The 26,571-nt window shown below is 37.6% G+C and overlaps 1 protein-coding gene across 1 annotated transcript in view; it reads right to left on the bottom strand.

Moving 5' to 3' along the window:
- Positions 1-208: 208 nt before the first annotated feature.
- The window catches only part of PAIP1 (poly(A) binding protein interacting protein 1), a 30,215-nt gene continuing 3,852 nt past the window's right edge, over positions 209-26,571 (bottom strand). The window contains exons 3-12 of the mRNA XM_042447837.1: positions 23,775-23,893; positions 21,271-21,459; positions 15,985-16,097; positions 13,412-13,523; positions 10,641-10,766; positions 7,749-7,855; positions 5,378-5,495; positions 5,229-5,283; positions 3,739-3,832; positions 209-1,784 (exon numbers count right to left, since the gene is read on the bottom strand). Of these exons, the coding sequence (XP_042303771.1) occupies positions 1,685-1,784; positions 3,739-3,832; positions 5,229-5,283; positions 5,378-5,495; positions 7,749-7,855; positions 10,641-10,766; positions 13,412-13,523; positions 15,985-16,097; positions 21,271-21,459; positions 23,775-23,893 (1,133 nt within the window). The 3' untranslated portion in view covers positions 209-1,684. The remainder of the gene's footprint in view (positions 1,785-3,738; positions 3,833-5,228; positions 5,284-5,377; positions 5,496-7,748; positions 7,856-10,640; positions 10,767-13,411; positions 13,524-15,984; positions 16,098-21,270; positions 21,460-23,774; positions 23,894-26,571) is intronic.

Raw genomic sequence — 26,571 nt, 5'->3', positions numbered from 1 at the left:
GCTTTTAATTTACTGAACGTGTTGGTGCATATTAATTGCAGTATTATTTTGCCAAGCTAAAAAATAATGATAAATGGAATGTGTTAAGGATGCACCTGCCAGCAGGTATGGAGATGCTGCTGCTGCTTAGCATGAAAGCAAAGTAAGAAAAATCTGGAAAGAATCCATGTTAAGAATATAAAGACACTAACAGGAAGACAAAAGCATACCCAACAAAACAAATCAGTTTATTTTTAAAATATGGTGTTAACTAATTAGCTAAACAAATGAATAACCAGATGTAGTAGATGCTAACTGCATTAACAGACACAAACTGTACCAACTTATAACAGTGCAATATTAAACAGCACTATTTACATGCATATTTACAATCTCTGTCTTCATGTGTGTTATTTAACCTACTTCTTGGAAAGTTCTACAAACACACTTGGTGTTAGGAAATAGACTCTACTTCATCTATTCAATATAAAATGAGAAACAAATTTTTTAGAAGTGTCCTGGGAAATTTTTAACAGGGACAAAAACAGATGATTACAAGGGAAGATACAGTAACCAGCAGACATATTTAGAATTTGTTATTTTCTCTATTATGAAACTAGTGGCTGCATAACGTACCTAAATTAACTAAATTTAGGAGTGGCAGAACTGATGAGATGCTTTATAATGCAATACTTGCACTGTACTGCATATCAGAACTAATGTTTGTGCTACTTTTAACTAAAAACAATTTAATGTGTTTTCGAAGAAGAGGGAATGGCTACTACTTTCAGGCATGAAACTGAATCTAAAACCAGATTTCCCAAAATTTAGGTCTCAAGATTTTGGACTACAACTCTTATCTTCTCCAGCTAGAATGGCCAATGATTAGAGTATTTATCTGCCAGCATCTTTGAACCTGAACCCTGGAAAAGCTTCTTTAAATCATGGGTGCTGTGAAAATGGAGAACTCTGTTTCCTTGTGAAGTTTCATAGCTTGAAAGCAACCTGATCATAATTTAGCCAACTTGTGCATTATGGAAAGCTATGGCTTTGCCAGAAAAAATCTGCACAATGGGAGGTACTCTTCATTTTTTAAACAGCAGTTGGGAGAATTACTAAGATGACATCTGAACGAAACTAATTTGATGAAGTTAATGGTAATGAATTAAAACATCTTACCAAATATCTAGCTGTTTGAAAACAATATGTATTTGCAGTTTTTCCTTGGGTGCTTCCAGTTTTCATGATTGTATAACAATTAAAAACATATTTGGCAGTTCCATGAGTTTAAAAATATGGGATGAGAACTATGTACTATATGAAGGAGAGAGAAAGAGTATAAATCCATTCCACAAAGAAGTCAAAATGTACTTTATGATTTGAAGGGATTCAGAAAATAATAACTTTTAATACAACAAACCTCAATTTTGTAGATCCGTGGCATGTTTCAAACAAAATTTGTTCCAGCCCAAGCATGGTTTATTTAACTGTACATAAAATAAACTATGATATATACAGATTGTTTAAGTTACAGGATTTGTTTACATTTTTTGGCAGATTGTTCAACAAAACAGTAATTGCATAACTTGGATGAACTTAATTTCCTTTACTTAGACCAAAACTTTCCATCCCATCTACTTGCTATTCATACCTATGCTGTTGGTTTTTTTTTTTTTAAAAAATATGAATATTCATGTGAAATGTTTCACTGTTTCCTCTTGCGTTCTGATTCTAAGCAAAATTTTTCATATGCTTCTTCAATTTCAGGGTCCATCTCGTCCTCATCGTCGTCATCATCAAACAATCTATAACAAATTAATCTGTTAGAGTCTTATTTTACCCAGATATTCCAACATCAGTCTTTGAAATTAATACAAAACAACCCTATTAGCACTATGGTCCCATGCATGTATGAACCCTTGGCAATGAACAAACTTGGGAGCAGAGACATAAGATTTCTGAAAATTTTGAAGCCATGGAAAAAATCAAAACTATTCTTCCCATTTTCCCTGCAGGGAGAAAATGGAAATTTTAAGAAAGAAATGGGAAAAAAATGTGATATTAGTAACAGCATCTGTAAAAAAAAAAAAAACCTTTACAGATGCAAAGTCACTTCACTTTAGGAACATAAAAATACTATTATGTTTTACATCTAATTTGCTTTGGCAAAAAAGTATAATGTTTGGAATATTAAAATAAAAGTTTATTGTGATAATAATTATAAACTGAATTTCCTTTTTTAAAGAGGTTTTTTTTTGTTTCAAATGGAGCCACAAGGTCCTCACCCACCCCAAAATCCTCCCAAAACTAAGAAATGATACTGAAGTCAAGCATCCAAATGATCTGACACTATATATAGTCTTGCAGAAAAAACCTTTCTGTTATATAGCTTTTCAAAAAATAAAAAATAAGAAAATAAAAAAAATATGAACCTTCATTTTAAAAAATTATTTATGGGCCCGTACAGACAGACCAAAATAAAGCTGCTTTGGGTCAATGTGGAGGTATGTTGTTTAAATGACACACGCGTCCTAAGAGGCCAGAAGCCGCACCAAAGCCATGCTCTAGTCCTAAGGACTGGAGCACAGCTTTGGCACAGCTTCTGGCCTCTTAAAACGTGTGTGTCATTTAAACAGTATACCTCCAAAGTGACCCGAAGCAACTTTATTTTGGTCTGTCTGTACATATATAATACCAAAAGAAAACATTCTCTAATCAAACCTGCTCCCCCCCCCCCCCCCTTTTCTTGGGGAAAAAGCTTTGGGGGGGGGGAATAGAAAATCCCCACTTTCCCCTTTTTTCCCTGGGCCTTCACATCTTTAGTGGATAGCATCAATTTAATGCAACAGCATTCTGTGCAACTCATGCTTATTTGTAAAGAAATGCCACCAAGTATTAAAGATAATATTGACAACTAGGTTGCATACATTCTTTCAAAAGGGAAACTTAGGGATAAACTGAAAGATGCAGAATTTCACTCATTTGTCCTGTTTTGTAAACTGCTCTGTATGTGCTAGCACAAGATTTCACTATCCAAGTTTCTGCAACTGTGTCACAGAATGCTTGACTAACATATTCTATCAGTGAGGTTCACACAGTATCCAAATGCAACTTACGTTTTAACCGTGGAAGTGTAAATAGTTTGATTGGGAAATATTTGCTGTAGCTGTTTCTAAGAATGGAATCCTTACACTGCAAACAAGCCCTGCTTTCTGACGGGGAATGGTTTGTGTTTTAGTCATGCAGATTTGCTTTTTTGTGTGAACAAATGTGCATCCCAATCACTAGAGAGTATGATAGCTGGCATGTGTGCATATGTGTGGGGAGATAACAAATTGTGCAAATGTCTGAAAAGGGCTTGAGCAAATAATGAACATCCCAAGATTTTGGTTTCCTTTTGCTTGTACTGCGGAATCAGTAATTTTGTGAACAGGAGATTTACTGCACTGGATGGGCAACATTAGTCTCATACCATTTTGTTTGAGCTATTCTGAAAATATTATTTTCAAAGTCAACACTATTTTATACAAAGGTCTGAATCACTACTAGTGATCATGCTGTATCTGCTATAGTGTGATGTCATACCAAAGTAAGTAATGAGGCAAAAATGTAAGAAGAGAGACATATCAGATATGCATACTATTTTTTTGGTATATAAGTAGCAAAGTATTTTAGACATGAGTGCTCTTGAAAAGCAGTGCATAATTCAAAACTTCTATCAGAATGAAATTATAAAACAGCTATGAAAAAAGAACTTACATGTCCCCAGTTCCTGATAGATCTGTTCCATTTTCTTCACAACCTTGGAATAAATCTTGCCTATCAAGGAGTTCTTGATATTTCTCCTGGTAATCTATAACAATGGTATTTTTAAAAAATTAGGTGGCATTTCCAAGTTCATTTTAGTCAATATATCCATAGCAAACACTTGCTCATAACAACAAAAACATAAGCTGGTAGCTGTATGGACATCATGACAATTAATTTAGGTACAGTGGGCCCTCCTTATGCATGGATTTTTTATACACGGATTCAAGCATCCACGGCTTGAAAATATTTTTAAAAATATATAAATTTCAAGTATCAAACCTTGATTTTTCCATTTTATATAAAGGATATCATTTTGCTATGCCATTGTATTTAATGGGAGTTGAGCTGATTTTGTTATTCACGGGGGTTCCTGGAACCAAACCCCAGCAGGATAACAAGGGTCCACCGTATATCATTTCTTTCACTTCATTTCATAATCTTTACTTATCCTGATCTCTGTGTTTCACAGTCATAGGTTCAAAGCACACTGCAGAAATAATCCACTTGATATGGCTTTAATTGCCCTGGCTCAGTGTTAGGGAATCCTGGGAATTGTAGTCTATTGTGGCACCAGAACTCTCTGACAAAGAAGGCTAAATGTCTCAGAAAATTACAGTTCCCAGAATACCCTCGCACTGAGCCAGAGCAGTTAAAGTGGTCTCAAACACGTTATTTCTGCAGTGTGTTTTGGACCATACACAATTCCCTCTAACCAGAGGTTCTAACCCTTTGATCCTCCAGCTGTCTTGGACTTCAGTACCCAGAAGCCTTTGCCAGCATGGCCAATGATGACAAAATCTGGGAGATGAAGTTAAAAACATCTGGAGGACCAGAGATTGAGAAATGTTTTTTAAACCAGTGCTGGGTTTGCCCAATCACATGCATGCACTTTTGATCTGTCTATAAGACACAGCTTACTAGAGTATTTTCCTTGCCCAAAAAGTGGATGTCTAGAAAGGTTTACCATGCACTCCAAAGGATGTGATAAAATTAAGCAAATGAGCATGATGGCACAAATTCACACAAAATTAAAAAAGGAGTAGATGAGATTCTGCAAATATTTACTGTATTAGAAGCAATAATGAAAAAAGTCATATTCAACTCTCTAATTTTTGCTTATCCCTAATAATAATTTGCTAATAATTGAGAAAAATAGCAATAGTTCTACATGCCACTATGTTGATTGCATTATTATGTAGCGTGTTGCACAAGGTGGCACTAGACTTAATTGTATCATTCTGGGTGAAGTAAGGAGTTTCTTGTTGCTTTTCTGTCCATCACGGTTACAGTAAAGTTCTTGGGTAGATTCCAGATAACAGAGCCATCCAATGACAGCATTATATGAAAAGCCATTAAAATTGTGTGCCTGTAAATGTGTATAAAATGTAAATCTTAACATTTAACTTCATTAACGAGACAAAAACAAATTGTTGAAGTACCTGGATCTGCTGCAGTGAAAGGCACACCTTCAGATGTGTAAAATGTTGGTTCATTCTAAGATTAAAACACATCTATTAATACGTTTCCACTGATTTCTCATGTTTAGCTTTACATGTATATTCTGATAAAATCTATCTAAAAATATTACCATAAAATAGTTGGGATCATTTTCTGGAGTTGCTTCCCTGTATGTTGAAGTTATATGTACCCTTCCCCAGTTACTTGATCGTAGTTCTACTAGTTTCAGAAGCATATGCTTTACATCTCTGAAACAGACAAAAATACAAAATAAAAATCACTGTTTCCAGTATTAAGGGGAAATTTATACACACTAATTGCAATCTAAATTAATGATAGGGGGAAAAAACTACTCATTCATAGTTTCTTGGGAATTAAATTTGGAAGTAATCATCATCCACATTTCTCTTAAGAGTTTAAATCTGAGGTCCATACTTTCATGCAACTGATATAAATATAATCTTAATCACCAGTGTATGTGTATATATGTATATGTATATGTATATGTATGTGTGTGTGTGTGTGTGTGTGTATGTGTGTGTGTGTGTATATATATATATAGTAAATATGACACAGAGACATTTCAGTGTTTGCATTTGTCAGTTACAGCTCTTTAGATTTATTGCCTGTCCTTCTTTAAAGGTTGAAGGATGAATATCTGGAGCTAGCCAAAATTTATTAGGAAACTTCAAGTTTGTTCAAAATATAGCAGTCAGGTTGTTAATCATGGTAGCATAACAAGTATGCTTCATTTATGCATATTAATTTAGGTACTTATCCTACACTTTATAAAGCAAAATGATACATATAATGATACACTCTCTTCCATGCCATCATTCTCTGAAGATGTCAGCCACAGATGCTGGCAAAACGTCAGGAATAAACTCTTCTAGAACATGGCCACATAGCCTGAAAAACCCACTAAAAATGATACATATACTGTATCAGAATAATCATTTATTCAGGCTCTGGAACTTCATTACCAGAGAAGTAAGAGTGGTACTTTCCTTGCTATCTTTCTGCAGGCAGGTAAAGACTTTGTTTATTTTGGCAGGCCTTAGAAGACTGATAGTTCACAGGGAATGATGTAATTTAATAATATTTCACAATATGCTGAATTTTTTGTTTTCTTTTTAATCGTTCATGGTTATAACAGTTTTTATTATTTTTTATAGCTGAACTATATTTTAAACTTTTTGTATGTTTTATATTTGTATATTTTAGCTATTTTTTTTTTGCTGTAAGCTGCCTTGAATCACAAACTAGTAAAAAAGTGGGACAGATATATAAATATAACAACATAATAACTATCATGAAACAGTACAATCAGAACAGCTTTTTTTTTAACGAATGCAATAGCACATCTGTACTGACTCATAGGTTGTTTCTAGTACAATCCGAAGTGGTGGTTTTAACTTATAAATCAACCAGTCTCAAGGATAACTTTATTTACTGTATATTATTTATTTTATTTACTTATATCCCGCCTTTCTTCCAATATAAGGTCTCAAGACGGTGAAAAGCAAATTTAAAACAATACAATTTAAAAACAGTATAAAAACATTAAAATGTACAAATATAAAATTTAAAAACAATTAAACTATTTTAAAAGTTTAAAAAGTTATGAATTAAAAGGCAACTTTTTAATTTTGTCAGAACTTGCACAAAACTGAGATCTACTGGACACTCTTCTTCAGACAGACTTTCAGAAAAAGGGAGTTCTCTTGAGTTGTCCTCCATTTATGGAATGTCCTCTAACAGATCTTGCAAACTGGTGCTGTCTGTTATCTTTCATATATTAAAATAAAATCAGTCCTGTCCACCCCAATGTCTGATGATTAATTTAATATTGGTTTATAACAGTACAGTGGACTCTTCCTACCCATGGGCGTTTGGTTCTGGTACCCCTCGCGGATGGCAAAAAACATGGACTGTCACATTGCATATTATTCAATGGCAGCAACATGTGAGCAGAGGAATCAGCATTGTCATTGAATAATATGGGGTATGGTGATCCACGAGTGGCCAAATCCGCAGATTACCAACCCACCAACAGGATGGGTCCACTGTAGTATTAACTGTTTTTACTGGCTAGCCTATACTGACAATGGCAATCTTGACCAAACCAGTCCCTAACTAATGGAAATATTATGGAGAACTACTGAGGTGTGTACAAGTCATTCATTTCCCTATAGGATCCTCAAAACACACTTGTGTTGAGGCTCTGCAATGTTCTTTTAAATAAATGTAAAACAAAGAGTCACAAACCAGGCAGTTACGAATTACAAGACTGAACTAGTTGAGAATGGTATTAACACAACAGACGTTTTACTGTAATTCGTATTATAGACAATACAATGACAATCCTTAACTAAATAAATGAGCAAAAGCTTTACAAACTGCTCTGTTACTGCTCTATGTACCCCTTAAGAAATAAGCAAGGAATTATTATCACATACAAAGAAAAGTGGAAAAAAAAACCCCACTGAATTTCCTACTACCTGCTGCAATTTGCATCCAAGACAACATTTTCAATCTTCTGTATTATATCATTCATATAAGTCTTTCCTTTTTCTTTCCATGCATCTTCCAGTACAGATCCTGTCAACTAGGGAAAGCATGTTATTAACAAAGGCATTTTCAAAAGTGATTTCAAAACCTATTGAAATTTCTATATAATTGGTTGTGTACTGAACCATTTCAAAAGCATTTTCTAACTGATGATGCAGGGGTCTTCAGAGCCATAGAACTGAGGGGTCCAGACTGTATGCTTTTCTAATCATACTACAGTGACTTGCACAAAATTTTCATCCCCACCACCAGTGCTCTGACCTCTCCACCTTTTGTTCTGTTAAACCTAGAACTGAAATGGATGAAATTGGCACTATAACTGCTCGATGTTCATACAATACTCAACACTGTACAGATGTAAAAATTTTGTGGCATAAACATTAAGTAAGCCAAAACTGGCAATTGTTGGTTGCAACAGCCTCCAGAAGCTACATGTGTGCAATTCCAGTGCCATATGATTCTAGAAGGCACCAAAATTTGTTGAAGAGCATATCTAAACAAAGAACATCATGAAGATCAAGAAGCTATCACAAATCTGGGAGAAAGTTGTGAAGAAGTCCCAATTAGGCTTGGGTTATAAAAAACATTTCCCAAATTAACATGTCTCAGAATTGTTAAATCTACAGTAATTCCATAAAAGCTGGAGATCTGCACCTTAGATGAGAGATAGAATGGATAAGACATCTATCACCCGGATAACTCACAAATCTGCATTTCATAAAAGAGTGGGAAGTAAGTCATTGCTGAATCACATCAATTTCAAAACTCATTCAGAATTTGCAAAAAGGCAAAACAGCAAACCTTTGGGAAAAGGTTCTCTGGTCTACTGAGACTAAAACTAGACTTTTTGACCTTGCCACAAAATACAAGCTAGGTGTTGTGCAAAGCCAACAACTCTCATTGTCCCAGCACACCATCTCCATGGTGAAGCATGGTGATGACAGCAACATGGTGGTAATGCCTTGTCTGAGCAGGGACTGGGAAAAGTCAGGACTGGAGGCATGATGGACGGAGCCAAATACAAGACAATTCTGGAGGAAAACCTGTTTCAGTCTGCAAGAGATCTAGAAGTGGAGCAGAGGTTCACCTCTGGAGTACTGTAGTTGAAAAACAAGAACCTGAACGTCTTAGAATGGCTCAGTGAAAGCCCAGACCTCAACCTTATTATTATTATTATACTTTATTTATATAGCATTGTAGATTTACACAGCGCTGTACATACAATCAATAAAATCAATAAAAATGAAACCTGCCAATGTGTACATTCTAGAGGATAATAACAAGTAATAAGACCTGAAAAATGCTGTTCATTAATAGTACCCCTACCAACTTGACATAGCTAGAGTTATATTTACCAAGAAAAATCAGCAAATTATAGCAGGATTGATATGCGCAAGAGAGAGACTAATCTAAGAAGACTCACAACTGTAATGGCTGTCCAAAGGTGCTTCATCCAATAGTGATTCACTGGGACAAGTACAACGCAATACTGATTTGGTTTATGTCTTAACTTTTGTATTGCAATAAAAAGATATGTAGCACCTTCTAGTGTTGAGTACCTTGTATAAATTGTGTATAACAATGCCAATTAAACTTATTTCAGATCCAGACGGTTAATAACAAAATATGGAAAAGGCAAAGGGCGTGAAAACATCTGCAAGGTGCTATGAACTAAGAGATTGTGCAGATCGCCCCTAAGAGGCGGCCTATAGCCACCTCCAGCTGTACTGGATTGAGGTTGTGGCCCCAATCTGGCCTTCCCAGGATGCAAAAAGGAGATGCAAAAAGCAGTTCCATTTGCCACCTTGGAAAGGGTGCTATAGCCATGGCACCGCGGCTTTAAGATGCTCCTTTGCTGTTGCGTGGTGTAAGCGCAGTGCCAGAGGAGCATCATGATCTTGCGTGCCATGTGGAGTGGTGTGCAGCGTCACGCTGCTATGGCGGTGGTGTTGGGGAGTGTGTCATATGGACGCCATACCCCGGCTCCGCCCCCAGGATGGCCTTAATGGCTGGTCTGCACAGCCCTTAAGTTGCAAAGAGAGCACATTTTCATTAATACTTGTTTATCCACAAAAACTAAATGTTGCTGGCATCCTTACAATATGTATGTCGCATACTACATCTGCATACATCTTCTTATTCTTCTGTTCAGAACTTTGAATAGTTACTTGCAAAAATGTCCATTAGATATGATTACATGTGGATATATTACAGTCAGAAAGGCTATACAGCATTCTAATGAATACTCATGGATTTTTGAAAAGATTGATCTTAGTTTAAAGAGCTCTGACACTAGTCAGTGGCTTGCCAGTTATGATGCACTTCACAGAAAACTGGGGAAAAACAGTTTTCTTTTCTTTACTAGAGAGCATGCCGTATTTCAATTTTTCAGACTTATTTCCAAGCAAATATGGACAAGATTGTACTCTTAAACTGCCCTTTGAAGGTATCATGCTATCGGACAGAAAAACAAAAGATGTTGTGCTTGTCCATAAGAACAAAACTAAATCAAAGCCCATGGGGAGGGGCACACATTTATTATCTCTATGTCCTTTTATTTTACACTTTGCTCTAAGATGAATTATGATGAATTAACCCTTTTGATCTTCACAACTACTCTATGAAATAGCTTAGTCAGAGACTAACATATTTATCTGCGAAGTTCATTAATGACTGATAATCTCAAACCAGGTTGCTGGTCCAAATCCACCTTTTATATGCTATGTTAAGTGACAAAAACCAAGCATCTCTTTAAAGTAATCAGCATCAACAGCATTTTCAAAAACTAGTAAATAAAACCCCAAATAACAAAAAGCTCATACTTTTAGTAGTTTTACTGCACATATTAAATTGTTGTCCACAGGATTAGAAAAAAGAGTGTTTAATAATTCATGAAGTCCAGTCTGAAGAATCTCTGCTCGAGTTACTTGACCTTTAGTTCCTTTAATCTATAAATATACAAAAATAAATAAATAAAAGTCTGAGCAGTTACAAGTATATTAAGATTAGTCCTGTCACTTTAGAACCATTGGCTAATGAACTTTAAAATGTTGGAAGTTATGAATACCCAAGTATCTAGATTTATATTCCCTCATATTAACTGCAAATTAACTGCATATTTCATGGATGATCTAATAGAATGAAGCTATGGAACTTTTCAGGAGTTAAGAACTCTTAATCCACTGTATGCATTTTGATACCACTTGAAAAAAGTAAAAATATCACATAAAATTAAGGCCGCAGTCTAATTATTAGCTCCAGCTACAGCAGACCCACTAATCAGTTAAGAACTGGTCAAGTCAATACTTAAGTAAGCTTCACCAATTTAATGAACCTACTCTAGTTGGGATTAACAACTGGTTTTGGTCCTAACTGGTCTATGCTAGTGCTACTTGAACTGGTTGTCCACGGTGGCAAGTTTCCAGAAAAGAAAAAGAAGAAAAACTTGTAGTCAATAGACACAAATATTATGCTGTCCCCTGACTCAATGAGAAAAAAATTACCTGCCAGTCTGTTACATCGGACAGCTTAAGAAACACTGTTCTATAGAACAATGCTCTGCACCATATTTATTTTGTTAACTTTTGTGTATCTGATCAAAAATTGTTTGAAAATCCAAGGAAATGACTTGTTTGGAACAAAATGGTTAAAAATTTGACCAGATTGAGCATTAGCCCAAGACCAGCAAATGTCAATGAGCCCCAACTTTATAGCCAGGGCTTTTCCCATGAGAGCTTCTACAGAACATTGTAGTTCTTAGATCACTAATGCATGTGGTCACAGCCAAACTGTTTCCACAAACAGAAATACAGTATAGCTCTATATCTATCACACTCAATATATCAGTATATACGTTTCACACTTTTGCCCTGTTTTTATTATAATGTAATGCATGAGTATTAATAGTCTAAAAATAATATTCTTGTGGGAACAGGCACACAAAGCAAAACTGACTGCTGATAGCAACAATTCTGGACTATTCTATAATATTTCATTTTCCCCATATGTGGTGTTTATATGTGCCTCTCTGAAATTATTTGCATGGAAGGATGTATTGTCAGAGGTAATTTTAAATATCAGTAATAACAGTAATTTTTAGTAATAACAGTAAAAATACTTTAAGAAGAAGAGAAGCAGAAACTAACGCTGAAGCTTAACCTCTTTGTAGTAAGTCAGGTTAGCTATTTTCCATTCTCTAGAAGTTTTCTATCTGCTATCAATAAATCAGCAGAATACAGTGGATCCTTGTTATACGCTGGGGTTTGGTTCCAAGATCCCCCGTGTATAACAAAATCCGTGTATGCTCAAGTCCCATTAAGTATAATGACATAGCAAAATGGTGTCCCTAATAAAAAATGGAACATCAAGGTAAATTTATACTTTTTTGGAACATTTTCAAACCGTGTATGCTTAAATCCGTGTATAAAAAATCCGTGTATAAGAAGGGCCGACTGTACTCCTCTTTCATTTTAGTTAGGAAGTCAACCCAAAAGTCATAACATAACTCTTTGGTATGTTTTTTTGAAAGAGAGGTCACAAACTTATTAATACCTTATATTTTTACAGATACCTTTACAGAACTAAAGCTACATTTTCTAGTCTTTGTAATTCATGCTATTAAAGTATAATAGCTTGTTTCCTGACCCACTGTGCTGCAATACTTGCCTTTAAGATCAGAGAGCTGATACACTGGCCAATACAGTGTTCAGGGTTGTGTGTGTGTGTGTGTGTGTGTGTGCGCACTACCACTGGTAATCATAAACTCTAAGAATAATATCTAAGCATTCCTTCAGGACATTCCTTGATCTGTACTGACTTGGAAAGAAAGAAAAGACTCTAGCAATTTTTAAAAAAATATATGATGGAAAAAGATGCTAACAATATTGTGTTCAAACTCCATAGTAGGAAATGAGCAAGTATAATGAGTTAGGCATCTATCAATGATTAAAATAAATAAAATGGGGTGCTTCTAGATTTTTCTTTATCATGGAAGACCCACGTGATTTCAGACTGCTGTTTATTAGTTTTGGATGATACACCAATTGTTGATATTCTTTGATATGGATTGAGGGCCTGGACAGATGGGCGGCATCCAGCCACCCCTTTAATGGCCGGATCGGTGCTGCAGTGCTGATCTGGCCTCTAGGGAGCACAAAAAAGAGCCAGAAAAACTCTGAAGGGCGTCATAGGCACGGCAGCATGGCTTTCTGACGTCCTTTTGGCGCTGCATTGTCTAGATGCAGCACCAGGGCCTAGTCATCTAGAAGGGCGTGCGGCATCATGACATGATGGGGGCAGAGTCACGGTGTCCAGCATTTGGACACTGCCCCGTGGCTCTGCTTACAGGCCTAAGTATGGCTGCAGTGGTATAGGTACTGGTAACCTCAAGGCTGGACTACTACTGCTAATTATCTCTAAGGCTGCATCCACACTGCAGAGATAATCCGATTTGCCACCACTTTATCTGCCAGGGCTCAATGCTATGGAATTCTGGAAAGTGTAGTTAGTTGTGGCACCAGAGCAGAGCTCATTAAATGTCTGGTTGTTATAAATTTTGAAAAATTATTTTAACTTAGACAGAAAACCTTTTTACCTCTAGATTTAGATAAAGTTCAGCTAAAAATAGCACAAATGCATGAAATCTTTTTCGTGTAGCTTCATCTCCCTTTGCTGCTTCATCTCTATTTTCATACTCTTTTCGGCACCTAAAAAGGAAAGCCTGGGTCACGATTTCGTTTTACTATTATATTTAAAACATGTTCCAGTTTTTGCTATTAAAAACACCTACTTAAGATAAAAATACTGAGTAAAAACATAGAGCTATAAATAGATACTAAGGGGCAATAAGCAAATGACTGATATACAGAAAAGAAAATTAATTACATATCCAGGATTTCAAGTAATGAATGGACCTGGGCATGATCCAACCAATTAAATGAATCATTCATACTCTCTACTGCTGGGGTAGGCAACTGTAGAAGACTGGGGTGGGTGGGTGGGGTAGATCTACCCTTCGGGAGACCGCAGCCACACCTGTTCCCCACTCTACCAGTTTCCTGGGGTCTGTCACATTCTAGTGCTAAGCTAGGAAGACTGTGGCCCTCTAAAGATGTTGTTATATTCCAATACTAATCAGCCTTGCTACCTGGACAAAGATCAGGAGTGATGAGAGGTGTAGTCTAACATCTGGAGGGCCATGGGCTGTGGTGGAGCTACATGCACAGGTACCTACCACTGAGTTTCATGAAGCAATGTGTGATAAACTATCCAGAACACAACTGTGAACAAACAAAACTTGAGATCACTTATCTTGTGTCCCTTCTGACTTTAAATGACCCACTGTCATTCACTCATGAAGGAAGAATCTGCCCTCTGCCTCTAGAAATGTGTCTTTTTGTGTGTGCATACTATATGCACACATGCATTTAATAGTCTAACTGTAAACTAAAAGAAAAGCTGAGAGGGCTAACAAACAGGTTCAATTTCCCCCCCTACATACATATGTATGGAATATACACAGGTTGAATGAAGGTTTGTTGGCTGACATTGTGTCAGCATGTTCTCCAATGAAATCTGGGAAGGCATCTACCGTGACATTGAAGCTGAAACACCAGACACAGGAGCAGAAATAAGAAGCAGATATATGGACAGGTTGTTCACTGGTAACTGTAGTTTTTCAAGTGGTCATCTGGGAACTCACACAGGTGGGGTTATCTGCATCTGTGCCGTCCAACATTCGGAACCTTCTAGAGCCATTATGCCAGTGTTTAAGTCGTCACCTCGCCCACTCCCCATGTGCCTACCCAGTGCGCTTCCTGTCTAAACCATCAGTTTCCTGGACACTGAAGCAGCAGCCAAGGGTCTGAGGAGGAGCAGAATACAATGAGGGGAGGATGTGCGGGGTTGTGTAAATTCTTGAATTACCACTCTACAGTTATGGGTGAGGAACCTGTCCTCCTCCTTCGTGAACTTTGTGACTCACGCAAATGGGAGACTAAAAAGCTACTAGCCAAAGGAAGCAGGAGTATTATGCAAGACAAAAGAACAGCATAGCTGTCTCAAAACTGGCTTTAGACCTGGACCCTGCATCCATTATCTCATGGGAGATGAAGGTCAAACACTGTGACCATGTAGCTGCTCAGCAAATATACTCCAAAGGAACACTTCTTAGAAAGGTAGATGACGTAGCCACAGCCTTGGTAGAGTGGCTGCACACTCAAGCCATGTCTGGCAAGTTCATAGGCCAGGTGAATGCTGGAAATGACCCAATTTGAAAGGAGCTGCAAAGATACTGGCAGTCCTTTCTTCCTGAAGGAGTAGCAGACAAAAGTCTCTGGGACTTGCAGAAAGTTGCAGTTCTGTTCACATAAAAGGCTAGTGGCCACCTAATATCATCATCATCATCATCATCATCGTCGTCGTTGTTGTTATGTTTATTTATATCCCACCTTCCTCCCAGTACAGGGACACAAGGCAACAAAGGGCATGTTCCAAATCTGAGGTTGGATTGTGCATCAGTGCAGGCAACACAATACCCCAATTCTTGTGAAAAGCTGTCACTATGTTTGGTGGAAAGGAGATTCTAACCTAAGAACCACCTTTCTCCTATGAAACCAGAGCTAAGGCAGATCTGTGTTAAGGGCACAAAGCTCTTCTGCCCTTCTGGGGAAAGTCGTCTTCTAGGTAAGTAGACAAACATTGCAAGATGCCATTAGCTTAAAGGATTTCCTGGACAGTTGGGAAAGAATCAACTCCAAGCTCCACTGAGGTGTTAGACATGACACTGGAGGATGATAGTTCATGTAATCCTTTAGGAAACTTTTAACCAGTAGTTTCTGTAAACAGGAGGGCTTGCCAATGATCTGCAAGTTAAATGAAGGTTCTGAACAATGTATCCAGCAGGCATAGATAAACCCACTCGCATGACTCACAGGGACCATGAAGAATTATATTTACGTTTTACTTTTTCCTCAACCAAAAATCACACCATGCTAAAAAATTCTAAGATGTAAAGTGACCAAAAAGTGACAAAGAGTATTAGTTTTGTAAAAAATAAAACTGTTGTGAATGCCTGTTGGGCAATCTCTCCTGAAATCATATGTTGGAAGACCACAAAACAAGACCAATCCTTTTGATATGAGAACTTGCCATCCAACACATACTCACCTGTGAAGCAATAACTGTCTGAAGGTACCACTTTGTGGATTAATTGTGAGATGATGAGAAAGGTAATTGCACAGCCTTGCACCCATGTATGAAAAATTTGGGACAGATGTAGCCTTAAAACAAAAGAACAATTGTAATTATAAAAAACAAAACAATGTGTTTTTGTAGGAAGTCAGGATTTTGAATTATCTGAAACATATTGCTGGAACACACCACAAGAATTTCAATTGAACAGTCTTAGACGCACTAATTGGCTTTTAAGGATCCCATGAGAGCCCATTTGCCAGGCCTCCACTAAAGACTTAGGAAATCTGACTTTTATTGAAATGTATACATTTACCTTTCTTGGTCACAAACACCCACTGGGTGACCTTTGGCAAGTCAGACTCGAGAGAACAGCATTCAACCCCCTCTGAATAAATTCGCCAAGAAAACCTTGTGATAGGGGCACCTTAGGCTTGCTATAGGTTGGAAACAACTTGAAGGCACACAACAACAACATCCCTTACATGTAACATCTAAATGCCCAAGCCAGCTAGCATATAATAAAACATATAAACCAAAATCCATTGAATGCTTGTTGCTGGAGATAAACTGCCACCACAGGAGACTAGAAGCAGAACTCTACCTCCCTCTCAGGTAAGCAGATATGCAGCAAGACATTTCTCTCACAGTGTCAGGGAGAACCCCCCCCCCCAAAAAAAAACATATCCAGAATCTCTCTAGATTATATATTCACATCTTCGTATGAAAAAGGGGCACAGGACAAAGAGGTCTAATGCCTCTTCCAAGTCTTTCCACCAATATAATTTCATAGGCAGAATATCAAGTAAAAAATATTAAGTATCACGAAAATAACATAGGGATTCTATTTTGCATACTGTAGCTTTTTTTTCTTTCCTAGAAAGAGAACAACAATTTATTTTTAAAATGACATACCCTACTGTTATTTTCTGATGCCAACCTGTTGATTAAAAGTGGTTGACAGTCTGTTCAGACAATGAAGAGTCCTCTGGGAGAACACATAATTAAGTGTGCACCCTTTTTCTTTTATCTATTCTAAGCAATTTGGGAGAGAATTTTGCCATCTGTAATACTTCAAGCCCCTTATTTTTCTAAGTTTCTTTCTGAAACCACAAAGCCACATCACTGCTAACCTTCATGAATGGAAAAGGGGGAAAGGTAATACAAAAACAACTGTCTCTGGAAATCTTTAATGAGGAGCACAGTTGGCATTGAAAGATACAAAAAGTATGTCTAGCTCTTGGTTTTCTCACAGTTTGTGAGAACTCAGATGCATAACATTCAGAATTTTTAGAATTTTTTCAAGAGTGTGTCCTTGAGAATATAGTTACTGCTTTGCTCACTGTAAATTCAGGAAACCTTGACTGTAAATTCAAAACTGTCGGGCAGCATACTGGTGATAGGCACGGCTAAAGCCAGCAGTGAATGGTAAGAGCCAAAAATAGGAAAGTCTGTGCCTCTACCTTCTCAGCTGGTATAGTCCTGATCTAGAATTTCCTTGCCAAACAACGCAGACTAAGTGAAATCTTGTGTCTACATACTTAGGAATAAAGCTGACTCACTGACCATAGTGATTCATACTTTTGTGGCTTCTGTAAAGAATGAGAGTTCATGTGTTCTATCAAGAAAAGATCAAGCAACTGTAACCCTCCGATGCTGATAGACTGTAACTTTAATCAATCCTAGGTAGCAGACTCAAGTGTTAGGGATTATGTCAGGGCAGTAAAGTTAAAATACAGAAGTAGGCACAGCTGCATTAAGAAATGAATGGCTTAAATGAAGAAAATGGGTTGAAATTTTCTCTCTTATATCTAAAAAGTTATATTTAAACTTCTTAGTGAATTAATAATAATAATAATAATAATAATAATTTGTTTTATTTATATACCGCTATTCCAAAGATCATAGCGGTGAACAGCAAGTAAGCTAATTAGCAAGTAAGCTAATTTGCCCCCAACAGTCTGGGTACTCATTTTAGCGACCTCGGAAGGATGCAAGCCTGAGTCGAGCTTGGGCCCTTTTGCTGGTCTTGAACTTGCAACCTTGTGGTTTTGAGTGAATCGCTGCAGTACAGGCATTTAACCACTGCGCCACCAGGGCTCCTATAATTGTTATGTACCACAGTTTAAGTTCTGCTATAACACAATAGTTGTGTTCCTAAAAAACCCGGCATTTTATAGAAATTCTCAGTCTAAAAATTAAAGGACTTATGGGAAAAATAGGGTTAGGTGCAGATCTCAAAAAACGATTACTCGTATCTAAGCTATTTATTGACCTTATCACAAACTTTAATCTGCTGATAATAAAATAAAATTGGCTGGGTCTCAGGAGTTTCTTTGCATCCATGCCTATCTGTTGTCACCACCTGCTTCTCCTCTGCTTCTGCACAGACACACAACATTTAGCTAGGAGTAGGCTCTCAGAAGAAGCAACAGTGAAGCTACACATCCTCACATTGCAGGAGTCAGTGTTCTTCATTACTGCTGCTCCTAAGAGCCTATGCCTAGCCAAGTGTTGTATATTTGTGCAGCAGCAACAGTGGAGGCAGCTGGATGGTCTCAAGAAAATGTGTCTGGTAGTAGTGGTTTGTGATCAAAGGTTTGGAGGTGGAGGAGAAAAGAACTAGGACTCTGGTGGGAAATGAAGTGGTAGAATAGAAAGGACAGAGCGCACAGAGTGGTGATAAGCATTTGTCAGACCCAAGAAATTGCCTTGTGGAAGGGCAAGTTCACATTCTATGAATAGTGCCCCTCTATTAATTAATCACATCATTGATAATTTGCATTGTAAAAACACTCATTATAGGTTTGCCATAATTGTCCACTAAAACCTGGGACAAAACGTAGGACAAAATCTAGACCAAACTGTAGGACAACTGCAGAACAAAAGTCCTCCATTTTTCTTAAATGTCCTACATTTTAGGCTGAGTTTTGACCTGCAGTTGTCCTACAGTTTGGTCTAGATTTTGTCCTACATTTTGTCCCGGGTTTTAGTGGACAATTATGGCAATTGTCCACTAAATTATAGCAGAATTATAGCAGAACTGACTGTACTTACATACTAAGACCTACTTGTTCTCATGTAAATTTCAAAATTAACTTTGGAAACAATATAGGAATTTATTTCTCTAAAACAAGAATGTATAAATCCATTTGATTAACAAAAAATGGCTTAGTGATACTACAGAATATTTTGCAACCTGGTTGCATAAATGCTTAAGTTTGGAATAATTTGTTTATAGTTAATTTCTCCATACTTTAAGCATGCTGCTGGTGGTGGGGACCTTTAGTCAGAGTACTGGAAAAGGGGAACCAGCAGCCTTTAGGACCATGGTGGGGATGAAGGTTGTGCAAAACTTATTTTCAGGGTCCCTTAAAACCACCACAAGGCCAGCACAAGTGAGAAGCTTCTTGGGTGCTGCTCCCAAGGTGACTGGGTGTAAAAAGAACAGCGCCTGAGACTGGCTGTTTTGAATTTGCAGTAGAACAGTAGACCTGACTAAGGCTAAGAGAGTGTGATTTGCCCAAGGTCACCCAGTGGGTTTACATTGTTTAGCCAGGATTTATCAGCTTGGTAGATGAAGGGAATGCTGTGGATATAGTATATCTTGATTTCAGTAAGGCCTTTGACAAGGTTTCCCATGACATTCTTGCAAACAAGCTTGTAAAATGTGGGCTAGACAAGGTAACTGTTACATGGATTTGGAATTGGCTGACTGGCTGAACCCGAAGAGTGCTCAACAATGGCTCCTTTTCATCCTGGAGAGAAGTGACCAGTGGGGTCCCACAGGGCTCTGTCCTGGGCCCAGTGTTATTCAACATCTTTATCAATGACTTGGATGACAGAATTGGGGGCATACTTACAAAATTTGCAGATGACACCAAATTAGGAGGAATAGCTAATACCCCTGAGGACAGGATCAAAATAAAAAAGTGACCCGAATAGACTAGAAAGCTGGGCCAAAGCTAACAAAATGAAATTCAACACGGAGAAATGTAAGGTACTGCACTAGGGCAGAAAAATGAAATGCACAGATATAGGATGGGGGACACCTGGCAGAATGAAACTGTGTGAAAGGGATCTTGGAGTCCAAGTAGACCACAAGTTGAACATGAGTCAACAGTGTGATGCGACAGCTAAAAAGGCCAATGCAATTTTAGGCTGCATCAATAGAAGTATAGTGTCTAGAACAAGAGAAGTAATAGTGCCACTGTACTCTGCTTTGGTCAGGCCCCACCTGGAATATTGTGTCCATTTCTGGGCACCACAATTTAAAAAGGAGGGCGACTAAAACGGTGAAGGGTCTGGAAACCATGCCCTATGAGGAACAACTTAGGGAGCTGGGGATGGTTAGCCTGGAGAAAAGAAGGTTAAGAGGTGATATGATAGCCCTATTTAAATATTTGAAGGGATGTCATATTCAGGAGGGAGCAAGCTTGTTTTCTGCTGCTCCAGAGAACAGGACCCGGAACAATGGATGCAAGCTGCAGGAAAAGAGATTCCACCTCAACATTAGGAGGAACTTCCTGACAGTAAGGGCTGTTTGACAGTGGAACACGCTCCCTCAGAGTGTAGTGGAGTCTCCTTTTTTGGAGGTCTTTAAGCAGAGGCTGGCTGGCCATCTGTCGGGGATGCTTTGATTGAGATTTCCTGCATGGCAGGGGGTTGGACTGAATGGCCCTTGTGGTCTCTTCCAACTCTACGATTCTATGATACTGTTTTGAAAGTATAGGACTCACTGGTTTACTAAATTATTTTATTGTTGAGCAAAATATGAGACTAGGGGGCTAATATTTTCTTGTTGTAACAGAATCATTGCATTTTAAAGTCTTTCCTAAACTTTCAAGTACTTCAGTCTACTCTTCGGAAGAAAACAAAGTAGAACAATAGAAATACCCAGTCTCACATTTAATTCTTGTAACAAAAATGTAAGTATCTCAAAAGTCTTTCAGAATTATACTGCAAAACACACAGGCTAATTTCATATTAAGCTTTAAGGCAAACAGAGTGAATGTGAATGCTTTGCAGCTTAGTGTTCAAAGCCACACTCTTTTCTCTTACTATGTTAAAGTTATATGGAAAAGCTATATTCTCAGTGTATACAACTAATATTCAAATCCTTGAAAACTCCATCTCAGTCCTTTATTCACTTTAAAAGAATGCATTGATAAATTCAATTATGATGTCAGAAATTCACCAAAATTGCTTTTACATATAAAATGTTCACCTGTCAATTACATTCAGGCACAGGTGCACGGTTACCTGTTGGTAAATGAGTTCAACCAGTTCTTGTAATGCTTCATCTGTAGTAACAGAACCATTTAAAGTTTCTGAAAAATGTGCTATTTCAGTTTCAAAGCAAGCTGGCTGTTCTGCAAGGTGGCTTAGAAAGTCCTGCACATATTCCGTTAGCGTTGGACTGCCACCATTACCATCTTCCAAAGAAGATTCCTGAAAGTAAATATAGGCAACAAACTTAAAATCATCATCTTCCTATTTATGATTATTCCTATGCTGTGCATATGTAAAATTTGAGGACCAAACTATAATAGATACTTCTACTGTGCTGTTTTCTTGTCCAGACATGACTGATACCTATGATTGAAAAACTGCACAGCACTGCGAAACAACAAATATTACTGCAAATGGAACAATTTAAAAGAGTCTCGGGTGATATGCTACATGCCCTCAACATTTAAGGCTTGGCCAGATGATGTTGCAATTGTTTCAGACACTCACAGAGGCACTGGTGATTGCTGCACAATGTGATTTTTCCTAGGCATGTTTAGTCAACTTTTGTAAAGATTCTCTAGCATATAGCATCAGAGGGCTGAATATTATTCTGCAGTTTCACCAACAGAATTGCTTCCATCTGTGGAACTAGGAGGGAGGGGGACATTCCCTGTTCTAGTTATCCATGGACTGTCGTAATCTACTCCAGGGAGTTATAAATCCTTTGGAGCAGATTTTTGGGTGGCATACTGGGCTGGCAGATAAGGGGGAAGAAAAAAAAGTGTTAGTGGATGTTCTTTTTTGTGGGTGTTTCAGGTGATGTGGCCATGTTCTGGAAGAGTTTATTCCTGATGTTTTGCCAGCATCTGTGGCTGGCATCTTCTCTGAACAGATGGACAGCTGTTCACCTTTCCCCTGATACCTTTTCTCGTTGCTTTTCATCCTAGGTTTGAATAGCATAGGATACATGCTTTATTACTACTTTATTAAATGTTTAATATTTTGTGTCTGTTGTACTGTATTTCATTTAGGAAACAAGTCTGAGATGACCTTTATGCTTAAAGATGAGTTTAACAAACACACATATCTGTATTTGCAGATTGAAAAGCAGTTCCAGTGGGGTGTGAGAGGCCTGATATAAAGGGCGGAGCAACCCTTATGCTTGTTTACTTAAACTGAAGCTTGTACTCTTGGAAGCATCTTTATTTTAAAAAGTAAAGGGGAAAAAAGGGAAAATTACAGTTATAAGTTAACACTCAGCCTGACGCTCAAAGAACCTACAGTTTAACTGTTAAATATGGGCCTTAACACAAAACAGTACACTTTTAATTGAAGGGAACATTGCTAAGCTTGCAAAAACAGAACAAAATGCTTTTTCCTAAGTAAGAATTCAATCTTCCTCCTAACTCATCCATTTCCTTCAGTGTTAAACAAACCTCAGAGCTAAGGGGATAAGCATGGGAAATGAGAGATTAGGGGAAACATCAAGTGTTCAAAGTTAATAACAGCATGACAAAAGGTCACAGCTTGATAAACTGTGGCAGACATGTTCCATTGAACATGTCATGTCACATCTGCAGGAGACCATTAAGTATTGAGGGAGAAAAAATTCACAGTAATTTCCCCACCTACATTACTTGATCCCACCAGTGCTACATGTAGCATCAGTGAGGCCCTGACATAGAAGGGCTAGGTTAACTTTATATATAAATACATTAGAAATAATGTATACATACATTATATATGATTTTAAAAAACAAAACAAAACAACCTATGCATGTCACTAGTAAAAGGTTTCAAACTGTCCTCAAAGCATTTTCTTAGAAAATTAAATACCTCAACAGACTAGGTGGCCTAACTGATTACTTATAAACACAGAAGATGGAACATGCTTTCCCTCCTGTTGCTCCAGAGAGGAAGTCTAAGATAAGTGGGTTTCAAATTACAAGAAAATATATTGTGACATAAACATTAGGATGAACTTTCAGATGGGAAGAACTATACCACAGGCGAAAGTGTAGGTTCCTATTCATTGGAGGTTTTTAAACAGAGACTGGATGGCCATCTGTCAGGGATGTTTAGCTAATGCAATGGCAAGAGGTTAGTCTGGATGACTCTTGTAGAGAGATCTTGTAACACCTTTGAAACTAAATGAAAGAAAAAATTTGGAAGCATGAGTTTTCAGAGTCTTAAATCTACTTCCTCAGATGCAGATGCATAGATGAACCCCTGGTGCTACTGTACTTCCAGCTCTATGATTCTATAAAGAAACTATAAAAGATAGCAATTCAATTGTAATTAATTATTTAATTAATATGCCACTTTTCTCCCAGAAAGGGACCCTGGGCAGAAGGCAATTTCTTAGTGAATATAGAAAACAGATCTCTACAACACCAATGGAAATATCTAGGACTAAATGGTGTGGCTTCAGAGATCAATGCCATCTCTTCCAAGCATAGTTAACTAATATATTTGCCTAAACTGCTTGGGAATGGACAAGAAAGAAAGAAAGAAAGAAAATGTTAAGTACTTACTGTAAGATTAGAACTATATCCTGAGGGATAAAACTCAGGTGCATTCACTGATAGCTTTGATTTTACCACTGGAGATCTAGCTGTTGCAGAGCCTGGAACAGATGTAGCTTTTGCCTGTTCTGAGAAATGGTTTAAAATCCATTAAATACCTGAACATTTTAATAAAGCTTGCATTAGTCAGAAAACAATAAAAATCTATTTATCTCTTATACTGTAAACATATTTTGATAGAAAATATATAATCGTGGCATTTTAAGATTACCAGCTAGACAAATAAATGTGAATTTAACTCATGTCCAAAACCACAGCAGAAATAATCCAGTTTGAGACTGTTTTACCTGCTCTGGATCAAAGCTACAGAATTATGGGAACTGAGACATTTAGCCTTCTCTGTCAGAGAGCTCTGGTGCCACAATAAAATACAATTCCCAGGATTCATTAGCACTGAGCCAGGGCAGTTAAAGCAGTCTCAAACTGGATTATTTCTGTAGTGTGATTTGGACCTCAGATATACAATTTTAAGAGCCAGCGCAGTGTAGCAAACATTGAACTACGACTCTGGAGACCAAAGTTTCAATTTCCATTTGGCCATGGAAACCTGCAGAGTGTCCCTGAGCAAGTCATATGCTCTCAGCCTCAGAAGGACACAAAGGCACCACCTGAACAAATATTGCCTAGAAAATTCTGTGCCTTAGGATCACCATAAGTCAGAAATGACTTGAAGGTACATAATAATACCATTTTAAATACATGAATGAACCGGAAGTATATATCATTTATTAAACTCTTATACAGCATTAGGATAGGATATTTTAATCTCCAGAGTCACATTTGATTGCAGAATCCACACAGAGGTCAACATCCTGTGTAGGAATTCTGCAGCACTAACACTTGTACTGTTGCAGTTTCACCAAATTCAGTCACTTGCTATGTGTATTTTTTCCCCTATTGATAAAAAAAGGAGGGGATAAAAATACCCAAATAAAACTATTTCTTTCTGCCATTGGAATACTTTCCCAAACAATGTAATGTAATGGGATGAAAAATGTCCCATTATGTTCTTCAGCAAACCATGATGCAGCAAAACAAAAATGACATGCTCTGATTGTCAGCAGGCTGTATCTACTCAGGAAAAACCAGCTTTTCCACGGAGGGGGGGGGGGGAGACTGAAATTCTCTGATGAAATATTCTACACTAGAAGTGTTTTTTATTTTATGTAATTTTATTTTGCTTTCATTTCATCTTATGTTTACTGCCTTTGGTTATTTAGGTGGAAAACATTTGATTTTGCTCATTTTGATTTTTGGATGTTTTGCATTCTATCATACTGTAAAAATGGAAAAGGGAGTGAAGGATGATCATATGCAAGGCGTAACCTCAGAATAAAATAAAATAAAATAAAAACAACCTACACAGGAAATCCAATCAGTCACTGACAGTCTGAGAAACTCTAGATACCAGAGGCTTGGATGGCCATCTCTCAGGAATGGTTTAGCTGTGGGGTTGGATTAATGGACTTGGGGTAAAATCTGCATTTTATTGACATTACTAATTCCTTAATCTTTCTAAAGTATTAAGGAATTCATAATGTCAATAAAATTAATATCATACAATTTGAGGTACCTCAGGGCCATTAGTCCAACCCCACAACTAAACTATTCCTGAGAGATGGCCCTCCAGCTCCTGTTTAAACTAATGAGCAATTATTATTACCACTGGACTGGCTGTGGTACTGAAATGGGGAATTGTACCAGTCTCACACTAGATCAAATTGTTATTGCCTGGATTTCAACCTCATCTTCTCCACAATCTCAAGAAAATCACTCACATATTTACAAAACCCATTTCTTTGTCACTCATTAACTAAATGGAAAAATAGGAGACATGTTTTTACTCCTGATCCCTTCCTTTTGAGGCCTTTCTTACTGCATCCAGGTTTCACATACCAAATAAATTTAATCAGTTCAAAGAATGGAAAGATCAAGGATACCACATGCAAGACCTAATTATGGGTAGAAACCCTAAAACTAAGGAATCACTTTCCATTCAACTGCAACATATTAAAACTACAGTAGTCCCTTCCCTGACACAGGGATCCATTTCGGACCTAAGGGAAATTCTGTGTATGCTTGAGCCCCATTAAAGATAATGGGACTTGTGCCTGCGGCAGTGCACAATACCACGTGCACCACTGTTTTTTCCGGCTGGCACTGAACTCACAACCTTGTGATTTGTCTCCATCTTTGGTCCCCTCCCCTTTATAAATCCAGATCATCTAAGACAAAAGAAGAAATACTTAAAACAATTCACAAATGCTATTTCACTCGCATCAATTATCAAGAGCACCTAAAATGTCCCACCATCGTGCCAGAAGGGTTGCAAACAGACTAGCTCCTATCTCCTTATGTCAGTGGTTCCCAACCTGTGGGTCGGGACCCCTTTGGGGGTCGAATGATCCTTTCATGGGGGTCGCCTGAGAGCATTGGAAAACACCTATTTAATTACAGTTAATGAAGCAGCAATGAAAATAATTTCATGGGTTTGGGTCACCACAACATGAGGAACTGTATTAAAGGGTCGCGACATTAGGAAGGTTGGGAACCACTGCCTTATGTGGATAGAATGTCCTAAAGTTAGAACTCTTTGGACAGTGGTCATGAACTAGATCTCACTTATCACTAAACAAACCATCCATTTTTCCCTGCACTTTGGTTACTCCATCTATATCCCAAAGAAAACAGTGCTCTGAAAAATAGAAACCTTATTGCCTTCATTTTGGCTGCTGCAAAAAATGAA

This window comes from Sceloporus undulatus, chromosome 2 (assembly GCF_019175285.1).
Source record: "Sceloporus undulatus isolate JIND9_A2432 ecotype Alabama chromosome 2, SceUnd_v1.1, whole genome shotgun sequence".
Classification (NCBI taxonomy): domain Eukaryota; kingdom Metazoa; phylum Chordata; class Lepidosauria; order Squamata; family Phrynosomatidae; genus Sceloporus; species Sceloporus undulatus.
Note: the sequence above shows the minus strand (reverse complement) of the source record. Positions and strands in the feature narration are given on the sequence as shown.